Raw genomic sequence first — 10857 nt, 5'->3', positions numbered from 1 at the left:
GATAGATAGATAGATAGATAGATAGATAGATAGATAGATAGATCTTCTTCTTCAAACTTCTTACAACTCCTTAGCCTACTGGTGACAGCGGAGCTGAATGAGTCTGGTAATGAGTCTGGTAATGAGTCTGGTAAAGCTGGAGGTAAGATAAGGTGATATAAAAGACTTAAGTTGCCCATCCAGTGTAACTGGTCAACATGGTTTTACATGGTTCACATGGTTCAAAACGTGTTTTAATTTGGAAACTATCACATATAACATCCGGCTTTGGTTGACACTGCAACCCTAGACGCAAGGTGGGCGGAGAGTAGACCCTACCATGCCCCTGATTGGCTTATTCTAATGTATTCCCAAGGGGAGGGGGGGGGGGGTGTGTAAATGCAGATGACAGTGGAGTGTAATACGCATGCTCCAAACATCAGCTGTTCACAAAGTGCTCTCCTGTGATTATTCTCCTTGTTCAGATGTCCTATCTCACATGTAATATATTTATAAATATAAATCTCCACAGCCATTATTATACATATACATTTATAAAAAAATGGATATGCTGTGGTATATTTTTTGTCATAGTTAGGGTTTGACTTATTTAGGTTGTAAACGCTTTCCTCTTAATAATAACAGCAACACAGAGGAAACAAAGTGTTTGTACACATGAATGTTTATTATGGGATTTTAGCCCCTTCTCTCTTCAGGGGGCTTCACTTCCGGTGTCGTCACGGCTGCTGCACAGAAGAACGGCTCTGTTCTTCACCAGAGATGAATACTGCGCTGTGTTAGCTGGCTCGGCTAACAGGCTAACAGGCTAACACCCCCCCTCTCTGCCTGTTGTTACCCGCCTGACGGACACCGCTAACCGGGCTGGTTCCACCCTCGTCTCCGGGTCACGATGAGCAGCCTGCGGGTGCTCACATCCAGCGGACCGAGCTGTGCCCGGAGCCTCCTCCCCTGCTAGCTAGCGTTAGCTCCACGGAGCCACTGGATGTGTGTGTGGCCCGCTCTGCCTGCATCATCCTCCCCGGGACTGGTACACTTCACTCCGCTCAGGTAACCCACACATCCTCGGTATCGATCCGTGCTCGCTGCTGTGTGGTCGGTGAACAGCTCAGATACTGAGCCCAGCAAGCAGGTGGTGCTACAGAACCGCAGGGTTAGGGTTTTACTCTGCTACCCTGCTCTGCAGCTGCTGCTGTTCCAGGTCAAATGTGTGATCCATGTGCAGAAATGATCATCCTAAAAGTCAAAACAATGAAAACAGGTATTGACGCTGCTGCCACGAGTCCGCTGCCATGACTGACACAGACAGCCCTGATGCGCATGCATGTTTGTTTACACCTGTATTATGTCTGTGATCACAGCGGTTAAACAAGCTGAGGTAAATATGCAGAGCTGTGTGATTACTAACTGCATCCTGGAACATTTAAATTTGTCTTCTATATATTTGCTTGCTCCCTCTCAGCCTGAAGTGCCATCCAGTGAAGAATACATTTCACTGTATTTGTAATAATCAATCATAATTCTTTTAGTGTTATATTGAAGAAAGCATACAGCTTAGGTAAATTAAATACCCAAGGATTCTGAAATGATTGGTGCAAAGAATATTTTAGGTGCTTTTATGAACCTTATAATTCAAATTGCAGTAATACTAACAGTCTTTTGTAATTTTTCTTTCCAGACACATCACGATGAATCTGTTACGTCTCGTTTGCCGCCACAAAACAGCCCTGGTCCTCGGCACTGTTTGCGGCTTTGCCATAGTTCTTGTCTTCTTGGCCAAGTGTACCTCAGAAACCTTGAAACAGGGCCACCCGGATCCTCCCGGCTTGGCCCCCCGTGCCAACGTTTTGCAGTCCCGTCCAGAGCAGCACAATCCCCTCTCTACAGCCAAAGACTTGTCAGCATTCCTCGTGGTCCTCATCACAACCGGACCCAAGTACACCGAGCGGAGGAGCATCATCCGGAGCACCTGGCTCGCCAAGCGGGACTCCGATGTTCTTGCCATGTTTGTGGTGGGAACTCAGGGCCTTTCCAATGATGACATGCAGAACATCAACACAGAGCAAGGGCGGCACAAAGACCTGCTCCTACTGCCCGACTTACGAGATTCTTACGAGAACTTGACAATCAAGCTGCTCCACATGTACTCCTGGCTGGACCAGAATGTGGAGTTCAAGTTTGTCTTCAAAGCGGATGATGACACATTTGCTCGCTTGGACCTCCTCAAAGATGAGCTGAAGGCGAAAGAGCCCAACCGGCTCTACTGGGGCTTCTTCTCAGGGAGAGGCAGGGTGAAAACAGCCGGCAAGTGGCGGGAAAGCGCCTGGGAACTTTGTGACTACTACCTGCCCTATGCACTGGGCGGGGGCTACTTCCTCTCAGCCGACCTGGTGCGTTACATCCATCTCAACGTGGGTTACTTGAAGACGTGGCAGAGCGAGGACGTGTCGCTGGGGGCCTGGCTGGGACCAGTGGATGTCCGGCGGACGCATGACCCACGCTTTGACACAGAGTACAAATCGCGTGGTTGCAACAACAAATATCTGGTCACACATAAGCAGAGCCTGGAGGACATGCTGGAGAAACACCAGACTCTGCAGCGCGACGGGCGGCTCTGCAAGGAGGAAGTCAGGCTGCGGCTGTCCTATGTGTACGACTGGAGCGTGCCACCCTCCCAGTGCTGCCAGAGGAAGGAGGGCATTCCTTAAATTTGAAACCATGGAAGTTGGCTTTTGATTTGTGTCGCCTTACTCTGTGAAATTAAGGGATAAGGTTTTTTAAGCCAATTCAAGACTATTACATGGTTTTAAAGTTGTGTAATAGGTACCAGACATTACATTGTAAACACCTTGTTTCTAGTAAAAAACAAACAAACACTTGAATGAGTTCTTTACGGAAATGAGAGTAATTTCACAGATCTCTTTTCCATCCAGGACAGAGGATCTGAATGGATATTGGCTTTAATAGTCTCCATATTAATTCAGAACAGGTCTGAGAAATTTTAATGGAGTGGTTTTTAGAGCTAGTGTTCTTAGATGAGAGGAAAAAGTCATTAAATTACTCTATTTTCTGCTTCCATAAACAGAATAAAGGATTCATACAAGTGTTCAAGAGATGAAAGAAAAATCAAATCAATCTCCACTAAAATGGAGTTTTAAAAGCACAAATCTACAACTTCAAATGGCTGATAAATCTTATCCCTTGTCCCTGGATCAGAAGCCATCTTCCACCTTCTCTCTCTGTTGACCTGTAAACTCCTTTGGCCTTGTTACTTGGACCCATGATAATGTCGGTGTCGGTGATCTCCTTGGCACCTTGTCGTTGGCCTACTTCTCTCACCTCTCTGTGCTTCTTCTGCTGTACCTCTCGCTAAATATCTCTCAACTCGATGTGTGGAGTCTTAAGTGTCGTAGATAGAAGTGGGAAACGCAGATGGTAGTCTTCAACCTTGCCATGATGCTTTCTTTGTGAAAGCAATGTTTTTGTATTTAATTTATTATTAATTTATTCCTCAGCAAATGCACCACACTGGTACTGGGTCGCGACAGGAGCACAGTGGATGGAGTTTGTTGTGTGTGAGTAGAATATGTATTTATAAACATCATGTAATTCACATTACTAATGGAGAAGAAATGTTCCCATGTGAATGTTTACGGTACATGAGGTTTAAGGTGTTTGGACGTGCACAGAATGTGTTTGGGGAAATGGTTGAATGTGTTTTATTCAGCAGGCCTTCTCACTCATACTAGAGCCTACGTGAGGAGTCTGGGATGATATTTACATCACTACATTTTCTTTATAGAGATTTCAAGTTTGTGAATGTTTATTTGCAGTACACCCCAGATACAGGCTACGTCCACATTAATACTTGCTCGTAAAATGGCATACCACTGGTTGTCAAGTCGTGACGGATGAGACCCAGTCTGGAATCAAACGTGCATGACTGCATCATCACTTCCAACAGTCTCCGCTTCTGTCTGTCCAGACGAAACCCCAGAGTTTTCAAACTGAAACAGCCAGCAGTGTTTCCAAAGGTCTCCATTTAAGGGCATATGTGTTTGTTTATCTTTTGGTTTCAAAACGCATCTTGACCTTTGCTACCTTTACTGACGCCCACACTACTTGTTCATGTTTCTAAAATGGAGACTTTTGGAAATTATGACGTATAAACCTTGGTGGGTCTCATCAGTGGCGAATCAACTACCAGTAGTGAATGCAAAGTTTTGCTTGCTAACTCCAGTATTTCCACTTGGATTGGATCAAGAAAATACATTTCTGGATTTTTACCAATGCAGTTTTTCTTCTGGTTTCATAGTATTTCCTGCCACTAACCAACTGACAGCAGAGAAGACAATCTGCTTCCTGTTGACACCTGTAAACACGTGACAAGTGTATGTTAATGGGTCTGTTATACATGTTTTCAGGTGTGTTATTGTGTACAAAGATTATTTATGACCCAGAGCTAAAACACTCGCCTGGACAGAGATTGTTTTTTGAAACGCTTTTTTAAAAATGAAAATGTGTTAGTGTGGTCGTAGCTGGAGAAACTTAGCAGCTGGCACTTTGTCACTTTTTAACCAAGTAAAGGTCCATAAATCATTATTGTAGACCTATTTTATCTGATGTTCAGCTTTATAACCTTAACTCACTCTGTGATGTCAATAACTGAGTCTCAGAACATGTGAAATGTGTACAGCTGCTTTGAATAAAGGAGAAGACGCATTAAAGGATGAACGGTTCAGGAAATATAGAGTCACAAGTTTCCCTGTAGCTGCTGTTTTCTCAATGTTGTTACAAGCAGATTCTGATTAATCCAATTTCAGTGTTTGTTTTTATGTACTTGGTCAGCCTCCGTGGATGTTTTATTAAACATTTTATATGTACTCCTGTTGCTTATATTCTCCCTCTATCTATCTATATATATATTTATATAAAACATTTTTTGGAAGGAGACTACGTACACTTTATTTGAGTTGTCAGTTCCATACATACTAAATGGAACTAAATGTTTCTAGTTTAAGAACAGATTTTTGGATTAAAAGAAAATTAATTTACACCATAATTTAAAATAGAAGCTCTCAAGTCTGTTCCTCTCTGAATTTGGTAGGGATGGAGGACATGAGCATGAGCACAACAGGGATTGAATGTGTGAAGGTAGTCCTTCAATGAAAACTTATCAAACAATCACAAATGGTGTTTATTTGTATTAAAAGAGGGATACAAGAAATGTACAAAGTGAAAATATTAAATTATTCTAAATCTACGAGTGCACTAGGTTTTACCTGCTTTAAGGCCTCCAGTCGTTCTTAGTTTTTAAAGAGAAGTTGCTTGTGCTGAATTTTTGATACCTTACTTTCTACTAAATATATTTTACATTTAGCACACATCTTATTTTTGTAGAAAATGCTAGTAATATGATAGCACTATCGAGTGCTTGACTAAGGATAAATAATTTCCCTAATCTAGTTGGAACGTGCTCCTTAACATGATTCTTTATGTACAAATAACTGCAGGCATCCGCACACATATCTGAAAAGGCAATAGGTTGTGGCCTTTTCCATATTTGCTCTCCCTACTTACGACTTGTAATCTCTGCTGCAAAAACTGTATAATAACAAAAAGCCAATTCATTTGCCTGAAAAAAAAAAAAATAATCCTTACAATTTCAATGGGGCCTCACTATCTGTCTGTGCCTGTCCGGGCTCGGCCCTAAATACACATTTGTCACACTTTAAAAGCAGTTTAAAGAGGTGTGGTTGTAGTGTTTTTTTTAAAGGTTGGTAGGTCGGTTCATTAGTCAAATATTTATATATTTCAATGTTATACATAAAATCTGAATTAGAATGAGTGTTGTTTAAACTGAGAATATATGACTTTTTCATGGTCCTGAAGTGAAATCAGGTCAGTGTTTCAATGACAAACACCTGAACCCAACACATTTTTGTTATATAAAGACACCGAACTGACAAGATTGGATAACGTTATGACAACAGAGGTCAGGGGATGCTCCAAATATCAACAGAGATTTTGATTGTGATGGGAAAATATGAAGTACTGAAAATAATCATTTGGAAGCAATCAAATGATTAAAGTGGCGGGCGGGCAGGTGGGGCAGGACACATTCTGAAATGTGTTGAAATATATATGATTGTATTTAATATAATAATAATATAACCATGTGGCAGATGACAAATTGTGTACAGGTGTTTATTCATTTGAATTTGTGGACGTAGCTATCATTTTAAAGAAACAGCTTACTTTTCAGCCTGAACGTAATGCACATGAAAGTCTAGGTTGTTAGGTTGAAAATATTCATAAGGTGCTGTACTATTCTTTATTCTTGTCCTACAGCTCATGGTTGTGTGGGGTGAAGCTCAGATTAATCCTCCTACAATATTGTTTACATATCAGCCCCATAGTTCGGGTTTTCACTTTATCTATGATACTTAAAGCTTTAATTCCTTTACAATATTGTTTCGAGGAAATAACAACTGATCACAATTTCTTGTAATAGCACGAGTCAGCCACAGAGAGTCGTCATCATGCCAAATTAGAAGGTGGAGCATTAGGCCTCCTCAGGGGGCAGTGGTTCGATTCCCGGAATGGGCCTAAATATGACATATCCATGGTTAGTACTTTTTTGAAAGCCATAAAGCTGAAATTAAGACCCAGAGTGACCACAAAACGATGCAAAATGATCTCAAAGAGAAACAGAGCCACAACTATCCCAGTCACAAAACAGTCACAAAGCTATTCAGAACGAGACAATACACAATAAAAGAGAGGTAGGGGACAACCACAAAGAGACACAAACACCAACAAATGAATGCAGAACATGGACATAAAGATACAAAACAAAGACCCAAGATGTCCACACACATTTGTAAAGCAATAAGTATGAGACACAAACAACAACAAAGAACCACTTGTCGAGGGTCTTTTAGCTGTCTGTGTGCAGGGGCCCATTACCTCATCAGCAGTCCATGTAAATGGTCTGATATAAAGGTTCTACTGTCTGTAAAACAGGAAATAATAAGTTCTTAAACAATGCCATCAGTTTTTGACTTGAAATCGTTTGATATGGGAGAGGCTGCTGTAAATCACACATTCCAGTAGGTGGCAGTATTACCCGCAGGACAACAACATCCCCGCACGTAAAAGAAGAATGGAAGCCAGTGAAACCGGAAGTGTCAACCGAGGGACTGCGAAGTAGCTATCACATCTGGACTTTATATTCCATGATGAAGTGCTAGCTGAAGAAGAGAAACAGTCGTGTAACATCGTCAGAGAGCAAACTGCGAACATGACAAATGGTAGGTGACCTGTGTCGTGATACCAAAGCTAAGAAGGACATGTAAGTTAGGCTAGTTTTATGATAGAATGCTAAAGCTAGCTTAGCTGTAGACGTGGCCCCGAGCAGCCCTGTCAGTGTGTTAGCACCGAAACGGATTCTTCTTTTATCACTAACTGTGTCACGTCGCTTCTCTATGACAGTTACAGATTCACTGAACAGGTTGGTGTCCCCCTGGGAACAGCTCTCGTCTCCAAACCTCCCAGTTATGGAAACATCGAGTGGCTACAGAACAACTTGCTAACTAGCATTCACCTGGTTGTCTGGCTATCAGTTGCAAATCCAGGTAGACAGCTCGATCATAACAATAAGCGACCAAGACAAGAAACACGAACTAAACTTGCTGCTACTGCGAGTAGTTCTGGCCTGAGCAGAGCCATCAACACCTAACACCTTAACCTAATAAGTGTAGGTTAAATAGAAATTCCACATGAAGTCACAAGTATTTGTTGCTGTTTGAATGACTTTAATTGGTGGAAGTTAAATCAGCATAGAAAATAATCTGTCGGAACCTGAAGGGCAGGTGCAAATGTTTCATTAAAGCTAAATGTACTGCTGAATATGTTTGTATACCCTTGGAAAACTATGGTTACATTTAACAGTCAGTCAGTTTTTTTTGTTTATCAGCAGTATTTGTTTCTACATGGTCTCATCTCGCCAGTCTGTCTCTTGGCTGTTCTTATTAGCCTGGGTGATATGCCCGAAAGTGATGTCAAGATATATATTTTCATATCAGCCAGTATCAATAATCATCAAGATAAGTGCTCCTGAGGGACGGCTGTGGGTTTAAACTCTTTATGAGCAAATATTTACAAACACTTACACAGCAAAACATTTAAAAAATCTGAGGTCAGACAATTGTGTCATACACTGTGGTCACATAATGCCTACGCATTATATCAATATATAAAGGACTTCTGTTATATCGCTATAGTTATTGATGTTGTTTTATTGCTTAGCAAAGAGGCTTAATTTTAACATCCACGCATTTACATTTTCAAAACATACAAATACATACATGAGCAGGAGCACCATGGCAAAACGGGTGGATTACACTCCATGTTGTATTTTTCATCACTGACAGTCAGCATGTTGTGTAATTCATGATAAACATCGACCACACATTTCTACACTCTAGATGAATCGGTCTATTGAATTTTTTTTTTCTCATTTTAATCAGCAAACATATTTTTGGTGAATGCCGTTTGAATACATTGAATAAGCTTTGCATCATGTGCTGTGTGATATTCTCGTCCCCTCTCCTGTAGTGTACTCTCTCGACGGCATCTTGGTGTTCGGGCTGCTGCTCATCTGCACCTGTGCCTACCTCAAGAAGGTGCCGCGCATCAACAGCTGGCTGCTGTCAGAGAAGAAGGGAGTGTGGGGCGTCTTCTACAAAGGTAGAAATCTCATGAATCAACAATATGCCAATTCAGCACACTCCTACCACACAACATATCCATAAGGTCAACACCACAAACCCCCAGATTTTGGTGTTATTAGAATTTGATGTTATATTATTGATATATATTTGTGTGTATGTGTGTTATATAATTACATTAAAAGTTATAATAAATAGTAATTGTAGCACCTACTAGAACCAACCCTTTGTAAGAATATTTTATGTATCTTGCCCACTTACACTCAATTGAGTGTAGAACTCATAGCCAACCAGAAATCATTTTATGTAGACCTAATTAAAGGTATGTGAGTCTATATATTTTTGTTAGTCCTTTACATCCAGTCGCCAGTGTTCTTGTATAAAACGGTAATATCCTATGCACTCTTGAACCATTTAATCTTGAACCACTGTCATTTTTATTTCTACTTAAATGTGCCTGAGTGTTGGACCAAAAGAAAAGAAAATGTGTCACTAAGTGAGGGACACTTGCTGTATCTCAATGATCACTCTCTGCTTATCCTGAATCGTCCTCCTGATCCTCCATCTCTTTCCTCAGCTGCAGTGATCGGGACGCGGCTCCACATTGCGGTGGCGGTTTCCTGTCTGGCCATGGCTTTCTATCTTGTCTTTTTGAAATGATAGAGGCCGACCGGAGTGGAAAAGACTAGACGGTTGCAGGATGGGGCAGCTCATCTCAGTGGTCACGAGCTGATCCGCGAACACTTTAAGGATTATGTGACTGATGAAACCCCATTGCCCTGTGGACCCATGTAAAAAAGATAGCCAGTGGCGCCCCCTTCTGGTGACTGGGTACATAACTCCTCCTTTAATAATGTGTGTGCACTAGAGACATGAAGGGCATCTGGAATCTACGCCACAGTTATTGTAAAGAAGAGAGCCTGTTTGGTCACATGATATCATTCTGTTGTTGGGTAACACTGTTTCTTGTCTTCATACACACCCTGTAATTATTTATACTGAAGGATGCAGTGTATGCATTGTGTCGTATACCTGTGCATACCCTACAATAAGCTTGGCCTGTATATATTTGAAGGAAACATGACCAATGACCAGAGGTTTGCCATACACAGGATCTGATCAAACTGGAAGTGGGCGTTTCTGCTCCGAGCTGTGTTTTAGTCTGTATCACTTCTTCTGTCGAAGGTGGAGGGAAAGATAAACAAAGCTAATATATAAAGATGTTCTTGTAAACACTATATTTCACTGTTATCAGATCTCTTAACCTTCCTCAACAGTGCTATTTGGCGTCTCTAAACTTTTTTAGGTTTGATATACACAGTACGCTGTATTAACTTTGACAACTTATACTAGATATGTCTTGAATGTCATAAATAAAGTCACAAGAGTAAAAGTTCTGTCACAGAGAGACAAGTAGTGACTGTAAAAGAGGCATAACTCAACATTTTTAAAATTGGATAGCTGCATCAGACTCGCCTGAAGATTGAAATGCAATGCCAAACAGGGATGGTGCTTCTCATTCCATCTATTGCTGTTACTCTGAGTTTAATTCTGCTACATTATTTTTTATTACTAATGATTTTTTTGATTTGGAGAGGGGGGGTGCAATGCAATTTTGAGTAAAACCTTGATCAGACCAGTTCTGTGTTTGTTTTCTTTATAAAACAAATGGGTTTAGGTTTTAAGTGACCCTGTGCCTACATGATGTATTCACCCAAATGTCCATTTGAAGTTTTTCATCTTTTATTGATTTACAACCTTGAATCCCAATGGGTGGGATTTTATTATTTTGGTACCAATCAACAAATCATACACTAACAGAAAAATATCTTTTCAATCAAATGAAGTTCAAATCGGAAGTACTTGCCTCCAGTCAATTGTATATGTGAGTTGATCTTTATCATCTCTGAACATTGAATTATGCGATTTTACCTCCATTCTTTGCAAACCTCCGGCTGAGGGAGCAGCAGTTTTCCGGTTCGCCACAAACCAACTGAATCTGAGTCTTAACTCAGATTTTTGTTCTTTCCTGGACTCTTTCTTGAATCCAAATCTGAGGAGCTTTGACCTTTTGTTTGGCATGTTTTGTCTTGCAACAAAATAAACCATCTTCCATCGTGTCATCATA

General features: G+C 41.0%; 2 protein-coding genes across 2 annotated transcripts; both read left to right on the top strand.

Moving 5' to 3' along the window:
* Window positions 1-721: 721 nt before the first annotated feature.
* b3galt6 (UDP-Gal:betaGal beta 1,3-galactosyltransferase polypeptide 6) lies at window positions 722-4767 on the top strand. The gene is made up of 2 exons (XM_061069685.1): window positions 722-1047; window positions 1676-4767. The coding sequence occupies exons 1-2, from the start codon at window positions 983-985 to the stop codon at window positions 2703-2705; spliced, it is 1095 nt and encodes a 364-aa protein (XP_060925668.1). The 5' UTR covers window positions 722-982; the 3' UTR covers window positions 2706-4767.
* A 2402-nt stretch (window positions 4768-7169) lies between these two features.
* On the top strand, window positions 7170-10368 carry tmem167b (transmembrane protein 167B). The gene is made up of 3 exons (XM_061069506.1): window positions 7170-7310; window positions 8617-8748; window positions 9307-10368. Exons 1-3 carry the CDS (start codon window positions 7301-7303, stop codon window positions 9387-9389), a joined length of 225 nt encoding a protein of 74 aa, XP_060925489.1. The 5' UTR covers window positions 7170-7300; the 3' UTR covers window positions 9390-10368.
* Window positions 10369-10857: the final 489 nt, after the last annotated feature.

Source organism: Limanda limanda, chromosome 4 (assembly GCF_963576545.1).
Source record: "Limanda limanda chromosome 4, fLimLim1.1, whole genome shotgun sequence".
NCBI classification, from domain to species: Eukaryota; Metazoa; Chordata; class Actinopteri; order Pleuronectiformes; family Pleuronectidae; genus Limanda; species Limanda limanda.
Note: the sequence above shows the minus strand (reverse complement) of the source record. Positions and strands in the feature narration are given on the sequence as shown.

Bases quoted from the DNA above. Each gene is read 5' to 3' on its own strand.
- tmem167b (XM_061069506.1), top strand. The intron at 8,749-9,306 runs GTAGAAATCTCA...CTCTTTCCTCAG, and splicing joins GTGGGGCGTCTTCTACAAAG to CTGCAGTGATCGGGACGCGG.
- b3galt6 (XM_061069685.1), top strand. From the start codon at position 983: ATGTGTGTGTGGCCCGCTCTGCCTGCATCATCCTCCCCGGGACTGGTA. The intron at 1,048-1,675 runs GTAACCCACACA...TTTTCTTTCCAG, and splicing joins GTACACTTCACTCCGCTCAG to ACACATCACGATGAATCTGT.